Source organism: Sciurus carolinensis, chromosome 16 (genome assembly GCF_902686445.1).
Source record: "Sciurus carolinensis chromosome 16, mSciCar1.2, whole genome shotgun sequence".
Taxonomy (NCBI): Eukaryota; Metazoa; Chordata; class Mammalia; order Rodentia; family Sciuridae; genus Sciurus; species Sciurus carolinensis.
In genome coordinates this window covers 12687936-12700555 of record NC_062228.1, presented here as the reverse complement: position 1 = coordinate 12700555, position 12620 = coordinate 12687936, and the positions used below count along the sequence as shown (strand labels likewise).

General features: G+C 40.7%; 1 protein-coding gene across 2 annotated transcripts in view; it reads left to right on the top strand.

Annotated features, from left to right (window-relative positions):
• Positions 1-12620, top strand: part of Hydin (HYDIN axonemal central pair apparatus protein) — a 361889-nt gene that overhangs the window by 22846 nt on the left and 326423 nt on the right. For both annotated transcript variants that reach the window (XM_047529238.1, XM_047529237.1), the window contains exon 5: positions 4495-4694. In XM_047529238.1, coding sequence (XP_047385194.1) covers positions 4495-4694 — 200 coding nt within the window. The remainder of the gene's footprint in view (positions 1-4494; positions 4695-12620) is intronic.

Genomic DNA, 12620 nt, shown 5'->3' with positions numbered 1-12620 from the left:
GAGGGACTCAGTTACCCCAAGTGGACGATTTATTCCTGAGTCCTGAAGTAAGCCACGTTATCATTGCATGATAAGCACAAAATAGTGCAGATAAATTGGTAAACCCCAGGTCTCTTTTCAAGTGAAAGGTCAGAAGTCATTCTAAGAGTTGGGGGAATGAGGATGACCCCAGGAGGCTGAGACCCTAGAGCTAGAGCCCAGGATACGCCATCCATCTCCGTTTTGAACTGACTGAGGCTTCGGAACTGATTCTTTTGTTTTGAGGGATGAGTTTCGGGTTGAGAAGATACCATATGACAAGGACTTCTAACTGACTAAAGAATGTAGAACGTTCTCCAGGGGATACAGCATGGGACGTCCACTGAGGCCTGGTCAGGCCTGGCTCTGCTGTGTTGCCATCCCTCCGTCCAGTGCTGGAGTAGAGAAAAGGCCAGAGCAGGAGGCGGGGTCGTAGCCACGCCGGCCCTGCCGCCTCACAGGCACTCACTGCAGTAGAAGACATCATTTCCCTTTGCTGAAACCTTGAAAGAATTATTGCCATGTCTGCATTCTGTCATGGGACTGATAGAAAACACAACTCATTCTCTTCATTTCTGGAAAAGTCATATCTGCCATTTTCATAGTCTGCTTTTTTTTTTTTTTTTTAAGTGCAGAGGCTGGGCAGGTTGGAAGGAAGACTAACGATAAAAAGTGATTTGGAAGTTTCATCTGGAGAGCATTGTTATATAGGATAGCACTTTAGGATATAGAGTAATTTGTGGCTAAGTCTCTCATAGTAGAGGGGAAAGAGCTCAGAATAAATATTTTGACTCTGAATGGTGGCCTGATTGCTCTGGATCTAAGTACGGTGAAAGGGAGTACATCAACTGAAGCGATTGCTTAGCTTGCAGGCTGACAGAGCCGCCCAAGTCATCACGTCTGAATTAATTCTAAACCAGCAAAGCAATACATAAGAGTATATTACATAATTTGACACAGTCATACTAAATGCATAACTTCAGTATTGAAATACGTTTTAAAGGAATTTCTTTTCTTTTTTTTTTTTTTTTTAGTTAAAAATGGAAATGGTGGGCGTGGGGTTGTAGCTCAGTGGTAGAACACTTGCCTAGCGTGTGTGAGGCCCTGGGTACAATCCTCAGCACCATATTAAAAAAATAAACAAACAAAATGAAGGTGTAGTGCCCATCTACAACTGAATACATATAAAAGGAAATAGTACTGAAATTATTTTGTATTTGATAGCAGTAGTCTTCTTTCCCATGTCTCCCCTCTCCCAGTCCTGTTTCCTTAGAGAACAACTTATAATTAAAACAAGAAAATTGTTTTAGTTTAGTTCTTCTGGGGTGAGCTCCATTTCTCTAAGTAATATGCTTTTAACTCTGTTTCCTTCTTTTTTTTTTAAATAAATATTTTATTTATTTTTATGTGGAGCTGAGGATCAAAGCCAGTGCCTTCATACATGCGAGGTGAGCGCTCTGCTGCTGAGCCACAACCCCAGTGCTGCCTGCCTTGCTTGATTTACATATTGGAGACATTATTACACTTAGACCTCCTCACCTGGAAAATGAGGCATCAATCTATTTTCACTCTAACCCTTGCGTCAGTCTTCCCCTTAAAGGAATTTCTTAAAGAACTTTCTCCATGTTCTTTTATGGATGTATGAATTGATTTTGAAAAACGAATAATTCTGATCCAATTTCAAACATTCCTCATTTGGGAACTTGAAAAGATTTGAAAATATTCCCTTTAATATCCCAACCAGCTTTGTAAACTTTTCCCCATGGTCTTAAATTCCTTATGGAACAAGGAAGAAGATTTGTGGATATGGAATAAAATGAGACAGAACACTTCAGGATCTCCTCTAATCCTGGCTTCAGCAGCATCTTTTGTTTTCGTTGTTTTGTTTTTTTCTCAAAGCCTCAATTAATATTAAGTTTCCACATGTGCCAGCTGCTCTCCAGTTTATAATTCTCCACAAATTCTTTGCTGGCTGGGTTTGATCTCCTCAGAAAAAATGAAAACAGTGCTTATTTCTTTAGGATTCTGTTGTAATCAGACTAGACTATAGTGTTGAATTCTGTGGGGTTTCCTAAGATCAAATATCTTAGTGTAATTTGTACTTCCTTTTGTTTGGATGCCATAATTTCTGAGTCTGGCATTACCATTTAGAAACCAGAATCAACTATAAAGCTAAGAGTGCAACAACTCAATTTTAATAAATTTCATGAGTCTGTTCATTAATTTTTATTGCTTGCTCCTACCACGGTGCTTTTATGTTTACAAGTCCCATTGCCAGGAACACTCTGTTCCTGGATCTCTCCTGGCTGGCTCCGTCTCCTGTTCAGGTCTCCATGCAGAGGTTACCTCCTAAGGGAGGTCATCTTGGTTGTTCCAACCTAAAACCCCTTCCCATAGTATCACTTGACCATGTGTTATTTTCTTCAAAGCCCCTCTCACTTTCTGAACCTATCTTACCCTGTTATTCCAAGGTTTTAAATACAGGCCATTGGAAGGACAAAGATCCCAGTACTGAGACCAGAAGGCTGTTCAGGGATGGGTTTGGTATGGAGAGAAGAAGATGACCTTGAATGGCTTTGTGGAGCCTTTTGAGTGCTAACCAGAGATCCCCGCTCTGGCCTGATGCAGTTGGGGACAGCAGAATGGGCTGGATGTCAAGCCCCAATTCTGCCCCTCAGCAGGACATCTTTATGCACGATTGCAGGCAGAAGCATTAATCAAGGGCTTTGGTTTGAGACATGATATGTTCACAGCCAGTGATATGCCATCTGGGTAGCTGGGTGTGAGTTTGAAGTCTGGGGTTTGCAGAGAGAACTGCAGGTGTTAAGGCTACAGAGCCTTCACACAAATCTTTCCTTTACCCTCATTTATACATGGATGGCATTGCGTATTACATATCTTTTTTTTTCACTTGTTCATTGTCTCATCCATCCTCATGTAAGAGGAAGTGGGCTGTGGCCACGTCTGTTTCCTAGTCATTGTATTCCTAGGTCTGGCCGAATGCCTGGCACCTGGACACTTAATAAACACAATTAACTGAATAGATTAATTGGGAATATCACAGTTTCCTACTGTTCTGTGGCTTCATGAAGCTGAGTGCATGGCAGGTCTACATGTCCATCTATGTCCTTTGTTCCTGTTTCTACTCTTCTCCTAAAGCCCAAGGAGAGTTTTGTTTTGGTTGTCCAGTCTGGGTACATAGAGTGTGGTAGAGTAGTTGCCTAGTGTGCACAAAGCCCTGGGTTTAATTCCCAGTACCACAAAATAAACAAACCAGAAAACCCTCCACCAGTTAGCACCATTTATACATGACTACTGAAAGGAGATTTAAGTTCAAAATGATTTTCCATTTATTAAGATTGCCTTGCAGCTAAAACACACCAACATGATGGGGAAACTGAAAATGAAGAAAAATAAACTCGAATTAGATAATACATTCCTTTCACGGTGGACTTCTAAGCTTCTGGCCAATTCTTGAGGGGACTGTTAATTTTCCCCTTACACTTAACCTTGCTTATTGCTGAGGGTTCACTTTTTACATTGCTGTGTAGCCGACAAGAATTCTATTTCTAACTAATGAGACGACATGAAGAGTTCAGTGTTTCTGTTGCATTGAGATCCAAGAGTGGGAAAGATGGGTGCCTAGGGCCTCAGCATTTTTGTTTGGAATGGTCAGTAATGGCTTTGCCCAAGAGGGGTGTTTCGGACTTGGGGTGTGTACCAGTTAGTTATTGCTGCATAACAATAGAGCATCCCAGAATTTAGTTGCTTAAGTAATAAGAATTTATTGTAATTAACAAGACCATGGTTAAGCTGTGTGACTCTTCCGGTGTTGATTGAGCCTACTTTCATGTTGGAGCAACAGCTCTGCTCAGCTTGGCTGGCTCTCTCTGATATCTGGGGATTGTCTGGCGGAAGCTAGTCTGGTGTGACCCTTACTGGAACATCTGGACTTTGACCCTGTGGCAGGTCACACTAAACTTGTTCACATGGCAGCGGCAGTGTTCCAAGACCAGGACTAGAAAGGCCAAAAGCCTTTGGAGGCCTCATTTTGAACTTGAGCCTAACTTCTGCCTCCGTCTATTGCTCAAAGCAGCAAGAAGTAGAGAAACGAACCCTACCTCTGATGGAGAATCTGCAAAGTGTAGGTATGAAGATCATTCTTTAGAATTGTCAATCCAATACATGGGCTAGAAGGATATACCGGGGTTACAAGGAGGATGTGAAGGAACTGGTGTGAATCTCCTTTGATCTAAAGAAAAATGTGCCTTGAAGCCTGAGCTTCTCTATTGGTTTGTAGGTTATGACGCTTGAACTGTACTCTTCTCAGAAAAGAGAATCTCATTGAAAACACATCTGTAATTGTCTGGGGGACATTTTCATGGCAATACACCAAGTTGCTCTTTGCATATGACCACTGTTTTTCTTGATCATGTTGGTTTATCCACAAATGATGAATGTACTCTTCCCTTGTAGGATTATTCCCATATGTTGACCTGTGTTACCGAAAGAGAAAAGTTTATTGTACCCATCAAAGCTAGAGGTGCTCGGGCCATCCTGGATTTTCCTGATGAGCTGAATTTTTCCAATTGCCCTGTCAAATACAGCACCCAGAAGATTCTACTGGTACGAAACATTGGCAACAGAGACGCTGTGTTTCACATCACAACTCATAGGTATGTATTCCTTTGGCTCTGTTTTTGAGTATAGCTAAAGCAGGTCAGCACAAGTAATTTGCTAGACTAACATTTGGGACGGAGCTGCTTGTTATCTCCAACTGCAAAGCTGGGAAACCTCACCAATATAGATTAGACTTCCTCTTCAACCTAAGAGGAAACTAAAATTCTTATTTATATCCATTTCTAGCCAAACCTCTCACCTGTTTGTTTTTTTGAAATGCTGGATAAAAGTCCTTTGAATATAAAGAATGACCCATGGGAATTTATAAGTAAACATATTTATTTTGATTGAGAAGTTTTGTAATTGACTGGATTGTTTCTATTATAATAAATCATCACAAACTTAGAGCAACACAAGATCATCATTTTACATTTCAGTAGGGCATATCCCCCATTGGGCTAAAACCAAAATGTCGGTAGGGCTGTGGTCCTTTTGGAATCATGGAAGACTCTATTTCCTTGCCTTTTCCAGCTTCTAGGGGCTGTCTACCTTCCTTGGCTCAAGGCCCTCAGTTTTCCCATCTGAAAAATACGGGAAAGTATAGTGACCTCATAACATGGGGTCATTATGAGAAAAAAAGTAAGTGCCATAATAGTGTTTGCTCTTTTATTTATTTTTTTCTTAAAATGAGCCAAAGCCATTTGGCAGGCAGAATAATAGTTTCCCAAATATGTCAGCATTATAATCCCCAGAACCTGTGTGTAATGTTAGATGGTAAAAGGGGGCTAAAGTTGCAGGTATGAGTGAGTTTGCTAACCGGCTGACCTTAGAACGGGGAGATTATACTGGATTCTCTGGGTGAGCCCAAAGTAATCACAAGATTTCTTAATAACAGAACAGGGAAGAAGAGAATTTCAGAGTGATGAGATTTGAGAAGGATTCAGCCTGCTGTTGCTGGCTTTGATGATGAGAATACCGTGAGATTAAGAGGGTGTATCAAGGGGGTAGTAAGTGAAGCGCTTGGATGGAGTAGCTATAATGTAGACACCTTGGGATGATATAAAGTCTGGTAAGACAATATCTGCTATAAAGGAACTCTCTTATAAGATGGAAAAGGACAGTTTTTAATGGGATGTGAGAATGGTGGTCGATGGGTGGGGCCTTAACAAGAGCAACCAGCTTGGGAAAAGGAGCCAGGGAGTCAAATTTTTTTCTTTGTCTTTTAAAAAAAAATGGTGTGTATATTGATCTAGATTATGAGTTCATTTTCCAGACTGCTCTTTTTCGGGGAATCCTTTGCTGGTTAAGGACACATCTCTCCAGAAAGGATTAGCATCTGCTTCTCTGGTTCCCAAAGTTTAGATCGCTATAGAGCACTCTTCTGGCAATTTCTTGCCTGATGGTTTTCTGGACTGGTGGAGTATATTTGAACTCCAAACCTGAATAAGATGCAAAACCCAAAGTTATGAATTTCCTAGGGAAACTTTATTTCCCTCACCCAAAACTAAGATAGACATTTTTCCTCTTATTGATGGGAGAATATGTTTGTGGGTCTCCAAGTTTTCCAGGTTTATGCAGGGATTTGGTACCAGTCCTCTGACTCGACCATCTTAAAGTCTTGTCTCCTATTCCAGCAGGGCTGTTAAAAACCTAGGCTTCTACATTTGGGGGAACCAGGACTGACCTAGCTTTGGCTCAGTGACTTACTCCTCTGGTTCTTAGTTTCCTCTTTGTTTTGGAAGACTGTGAGTTTTCCTTATTTTTGTTCAACCTCAGCTCTACATTTATGTTTTATTTTATCCAATCTTCCTAGATATTTTCTGGTGGAGGAGTTTTCAAGCTACCAGTCTGCATATTGTAGGTAGTACTGTTGCCATAGTGCAGATTGAGGACACATCCTTTGGGAGGAAATTTGTATTTTTTTTTCTTCCAAAGAGTATCACTGAATCATTTCATGTAGATCCCATTTCTCCTGTCATAAAAGCTACCTTTAATATTTCTTGTAGAATAAGTTTACTATAAATTCTGTTTATGTCTATCTGGAAAAAAAGTATTTTTCCTTTATTTCTGTAAGACACTTTCTCTACTATATAGAATTTTTGGCCAACAATTATATACACACATATCTTCCCAGTATTTTAAAGAAGCCACTCAATTGTCTGTTGTTTTATATTTTCCTAATATGTCTGTTGTCATTCTTATCTTTGTTCCTCCACAGGTAGTTGTTTTTCCCTTGGGCTGTTTTGAAGATTTTGACTTTATATTTGGTTTTTAGTAGTTTGAATATGATGTAACTATAAATATGATGTATAAATTTTGGTTTTGTTTTCATTTGGCTTTTTGTTTTAAGGATTTTGTTTTGCTTTAGTTTTGTTTTTATTTAATCCTGTTGAGGTCCTCAGTCATTACCTCTTCAAATATTCCTTCTGCTCCATCTCATCTCACCTTTTCTTCCACTTGGAGAGGGAAGTTCTGTCTGCCACAGGTGAAAATTACTGGTGAAACAATCTGCACATGTTCCATCTCCCAGGGAGAAGGGGGTTTGCCTGTCTTTAGATTCCAGGCAGTTTGCTCTGCAACTTCAGCTTTCTGATAGGTTCTAGAAAAGTTGGGATTTTGTTGTTCTCCCCGTTTTGTTTTGTTTTTTCCCATCATTAGTGTGAGAGAAACACTTTTCTCCTTTCTGCATCTTAGAGGACAGCAAGACTCTCTGAACTATCTTAAATAAATCAAAGGCAAAGTTCTTTTGGACATCATTCATCAAACTTGTAAAGGCTTTGTGATCTCATGGCAAGCCTCACATATTTTGATTGAGAGGGAAGGAAGCAGATTGTACAATAGTCTTGCCATGACTTAGGAAGAACCCATCTTTTTTTTTTCAACTAAACAAAACACAACCACCATCCATAATATACATTAAAATTTTTCTATTGCACTGATATTTTTATGTTTGAAAAAAATAATCCATCTAATTTGAAAGAAAAATGCAGAAAATATATCTTCCTGGACTGTTTTTCTGAATATTAAAAATTACACATAAATGGCAATTTCTTACATAGTAGATTCATGTAAAAGTGAAGCAAAATTACATTTAATAATGTGAAGTGTCAGGAAGCAATCTAAAATTATTCTATCCATTTGACAATGAATGTAAATCATATTTTCTTAATATAGAAATAATTCTAAGGTAAAATGGAGAGCCAACTCAAAGACTAGCCAGATACCATAATGACATTGGATACTCTCATTCAACATTCCCATTTTATAGGTAAAGGAAGGAAGGCAGGAAGACAGAAATAACCTACCCAGGCCTCTCCAGTAAACTAATGTCAAAACCTGGATTAGAAAAATCGTGAGCCAGTTCTGGGATTATTTGCTGTCAGATCCACTTTTTGCCCTGTCCCTGCTCTGCCCAGTATCACTGTGGGGTTGAGTTAACCTTCCCCCACCCACTGCTGCAGCAGGATTCCAACTGAGTTGGACCAGTGGGGACACTGAGAAGAGACTGGAGAATAGGAGGAAAGAAAGAAGAAAGAAAAGAGATGGGATATTTCTCCTCCTTCCTCTCAATCTTTAGCAGAGTCCCCAGCGGTAGCTGCAGCAAAGACCACGGAGAAGATGCATCTTCTAATTTCTAAGGTGCCGTCAGACTGGCCTGCCCTGGTTCCAAATTATTCCAGGTAACTCTAGTCCCCAGGATGTGATGACACTTCCTCCTTTCCTTTAATCTCCAGTCTAGGGGTGGAAATGGCTCAACGCTGTTAACAATCCAAGAGTTACTTCACCATCTTAAGTTGGGCTTCTCATCTCTCACATTTTCTGTATAACCAAGTCGCTCAATTAAATTGCCATTTTCAAATATTTTTGTTTTCCTGTTTAGATTTTTCATGAAATAGTATTTTATGCTTTTTCCACAAAATGCATATTTTCCAACCAATTCATTAGTTCTGTGAGCTGCCTCAAACCCTTTCAATCAGTCCCCTTTCTGAATTAGCCTCAGTTGGGTTTTGTTGTTTGCAACTGAGATCCCTAATAGTTACAAAGAGGAAGAATGTGGCTGCATTTGTGGTCAGAACATATTGAATCGGAATCTCTGGGGAGATTTCCCTAATAATGTTCTAAAAACTGCACGGGCCATTCTGTTTCCTAGAGAGTGTTCTTAGATTATTGTGATTATTAATAGACTTGGTAGAGCAGTGGTTATAGTTTGGGAATTTGGAGTCAAAAACTCAGGGTCTGTTCTTGGTCCTTCCACTTGTAAGGTTGATATATTGACTGGAATGACGATGATTTAATTAATGGTTAAGTTGATATGGTGGTTAGGTTTATTATATAAATTGTAAAAATAAAACTTTCTTTATACATCTGTTGACCCCATTAGAATGTGAGCTTCTCAAATGCAAGGATTGTATATCTTTTCATTTGTATTCCCCAGCATCTAGCAAAGTGTCGAGAATAAATAAGTGTTCAATAAATGTTTATAGGATTCCCAACCAACAATATATCACAAGGGCAAAGCACAACTATAAAGCTCTACAATAATTCAAAATAAAAAAAGACATGCTCCAAGTACTATAAAATGGGCATGATGCTTTTTACACTAATAAAAGGAGCAGCAGTGTTCTATAAAATATACGGAGAACATAAACAATTACCATTCAACTTTATTACAAATTTGACCTAAAACTCTAGTAGATCCCAGAATAACTTTGACTATTAAAGTAGGATTAATATCAGAAGGTGACAGAGTGAGTATTAAGAAGCAATTTCAAACTCTAAAGCCTCAAGTTAGGAATTAAATAAGAAAGATTACCTGAAGAAAAATACTAATGTTTCATATAGTAGGACCAATATTTAGACTTCTGTTATAATATCGAATATATTTGTATGGAATAGTTTCAGTTCTTAAGAACAGCTCATGATGGAACAAAACATCTTTCTCATCGTGACTCATGATTTTTCATAAGACTGAATTCCCTCCATAATTGAGTATTTGGTATTAATGAGGGCTGATATCAAGACCAGACATTTTGATAGAGCCAGCCTTATGCCCTTGAGGAACGATACTTGTAACATCTTTGTAAGTGCATTTTCTGAAACTTGATATTTTCTAGCTGGTTCAGTCCATTGCAAATAAAACAAAGTACCAAATCAAATTACAGACAGCGTTTAGGCACCCGAACTTAACACACTGTACCCAATTAACACTGATTTATTGAGAAAGCTTAGGCAGCTCCAAGCGGCAACGGAGATCCCAGGCAATTTTCTAACCACTTAAGAAGTTGAGCATAATCTAAGCCTAACAATTAGCACAAAGGAAAGGATCCATTCCCACTCTTTGGAATTTGGACTCCGTCAGGTCCTGGAGGCATGATGTTAAGCGTCACCTTCTCTGTGGAAAATCACCTTGGGTTCTGCTATGTAATAATATCCAAGTCACTTCAAATCTGCTCTTTTGCTACCAAGAAATACTTGAAAAGTAAAGTGTAACCACAGTGCTGGAAGGAAAGTTTCAGGAAGTGGAGAGGCAAAGAAAGAGGAAGCGACTGCCATGTGTTCCCCAAGCCAGGAAACTGGCCCTGCTCTCAGCTCTTCAGATTCTTACTGAGGCCAGAAGGAAGGACAGAACGTTGACACTGGGAGACTCACCAGCTCCATGAAGCAGAGATTCTGGAGCTACTGAGAATTTAGTCCTTTTCTGTTTCACCAAGATGTTATAAAAGTTAAAGAATGAATGGAAATATTTTTATTTCCCTTTAAGATTTGATTGTAATTCAATTCAACAACCTCTCCTGAGAGGCTCCTGGGAATAAAGAAGTGTGTGTGGGGTACAATTATGAGTTCCATGTTCAGGGGTGGCTGGGGTGGGCAGACAGGACAGGGACCTGAAGGCAGCTTCCCTCCCAGCTCTGGCTGAGCAACCCTGAGAAAGTTGCCCGACTTTGAGTTCATCTATATATTCATGTCTAAAACACAAACACCAATACCTGCTTTATAAAGATATTCTGGAGGATTAAAATAAACTGACATATGTAAAATAGCCCCCAGAATAGAGTCTGTGCTCGTGAATCAGGTCTCCTTCCTCTCAGAGGCTATGTTTCTTCTAACTTCTGTGTTAGTTTCTTTTTTTTTAATTCATTTTTATTGTAAACGAATGGGATACATCTTGTTTCTCTGTTTGTACATGGAGTAGAGGCGTACCGTTTTCGTAATCATACATTTACCTAGGGTAATAGTTTTTGATTCATTCTGTTGGGTTTTTTTTCTTCCCCCCACCTCTCCCACCCCTTTTATCCCTCTATACAGTATTCTTAAATCGTCAATGGACCTTTACTTTACTTGTAAATATGTGGTGCTGAGAATCGAACCCAGTGCCTCACACTGCTAGTCAAGTGCTCTACCACTGAGCCACAACCCCAGCCCCTGTGTTAGTTTCTCATGTTACCTTCCGTGCCTGCCTTGTGCAGTGGCTAAAAGCTATTGGAAGAAGAGGAGAGAAAACCCAGAATTCCATGAGAAGGAATGCTGTGTGCGCCGCACCAGGTGCTTTACAGAAGCAGGGTTCCGTTGAAGAGGGGACTGAGTCTGGAATGTGGTCGGCCACTTTGGAAGGAGGATGGCATGGGGAAGGACTGGGTGTTCTGATTCGACCCTAGCGGTTCTGGGTTGTTACAAGGGGCACAATCTACTTGGACAGCAGAACAGGTGCAGTGCCAGGGGAGCTTGTGGACAGAGAGGCCACGGCCTCCCACTCATCCCACCGCAGCTGCCTGGGATATCGGGCAGATGTAATCAGAACGCGCCATCTGGTCCAGAGCAGATTGTGTGGGACCTTGGAAGCCTAGGATTTGAACTTTATTATAAAACAATAAAGTTGTTATTAAAGGTGTATTTATCTAAGTGGATATCAAGGACTGTGGGGACTACTGAAGGTGGCTGAGCAGACTGATGTGTTGTAGGCGTGGTTCACAGCGTCTCTAGAGCTGTGTGAAGGACAGAGGGGAGAATGATAAGCCTGAACTTGCCTTAACACCCAAATTCATCCTCGGGCTTGTCTTCCAGCACCTCAGGGCTGCCAGCGAGGGAGATAAAAGAGCAATAACAAAAGTAATAATAAGCCCTTACGCAGCGTCTCCTAAACGCCAGGCATCATTCCAAGCGCTTTACCTTGCTGGTCCCTTCAGTCCCACCATGACCCTATGAAGTAGGCGCATCATCAGCCTCGCTCTGCAGATGAAGAAGTTGAAGGTCATGGCAGAACAGGGTCGGGAACTCTCAGCACTGGTTCCAGAGGCCAGGCTGGAACCACCCCTCCAAGGGGCCTCTACAGCAAAGCCCAGAGCCCGCTGGAGACTTGGCGTAGTGATTACAGGAAAAAGAAGGGGGGTGTCAAGAAGCGAAAGGGAAGGAAATTGGAGTAGAGAGCTCCAGAGAAAGTACAAAGCTGCCCCTGAGGTGCCAGTGCCAAGAGGCTCCAGGGGTCCTGCAAGAGTGATCTCAGGGACCACCCAGCGCTACCTTGGCCAGAAGCTCTGTACCTCATAGCAGAAAGCCTAGGTTTTCTGGAGTTGAGTTCATTATCTAAGCGAATATTTAAGGAAGGATGACTCTGAAAACTGTTGTGATAGAAGTAAATAATCAGAAACAGCCTTGCCTGCCAGATAGATCGTACAACACATTACTTTGAAAAACTAGCAATTTAAAGAAGTGAAATGGACCGTGAAAATAATTAAATGGCCCGAGTTTCCTATTTAGAAGGAAGAACTCCATAAGTTATTTAAGGTACTTCACGATCAGATCCGGCTCCTCTCTTGATCGTCCCTTCCAGGACAATTAGACGAAACCATCTGCTGTTCCCCAAACCACACGCACCCCCCACAATGCGTCCCCATATTCTATTTTGAAAACATACACCTCATCCTGCTGTCTTTCCAAGGTTCTCTTCTCTGCCTTCCCGCTGCCTGCTCTTATCCCCGAAGCTG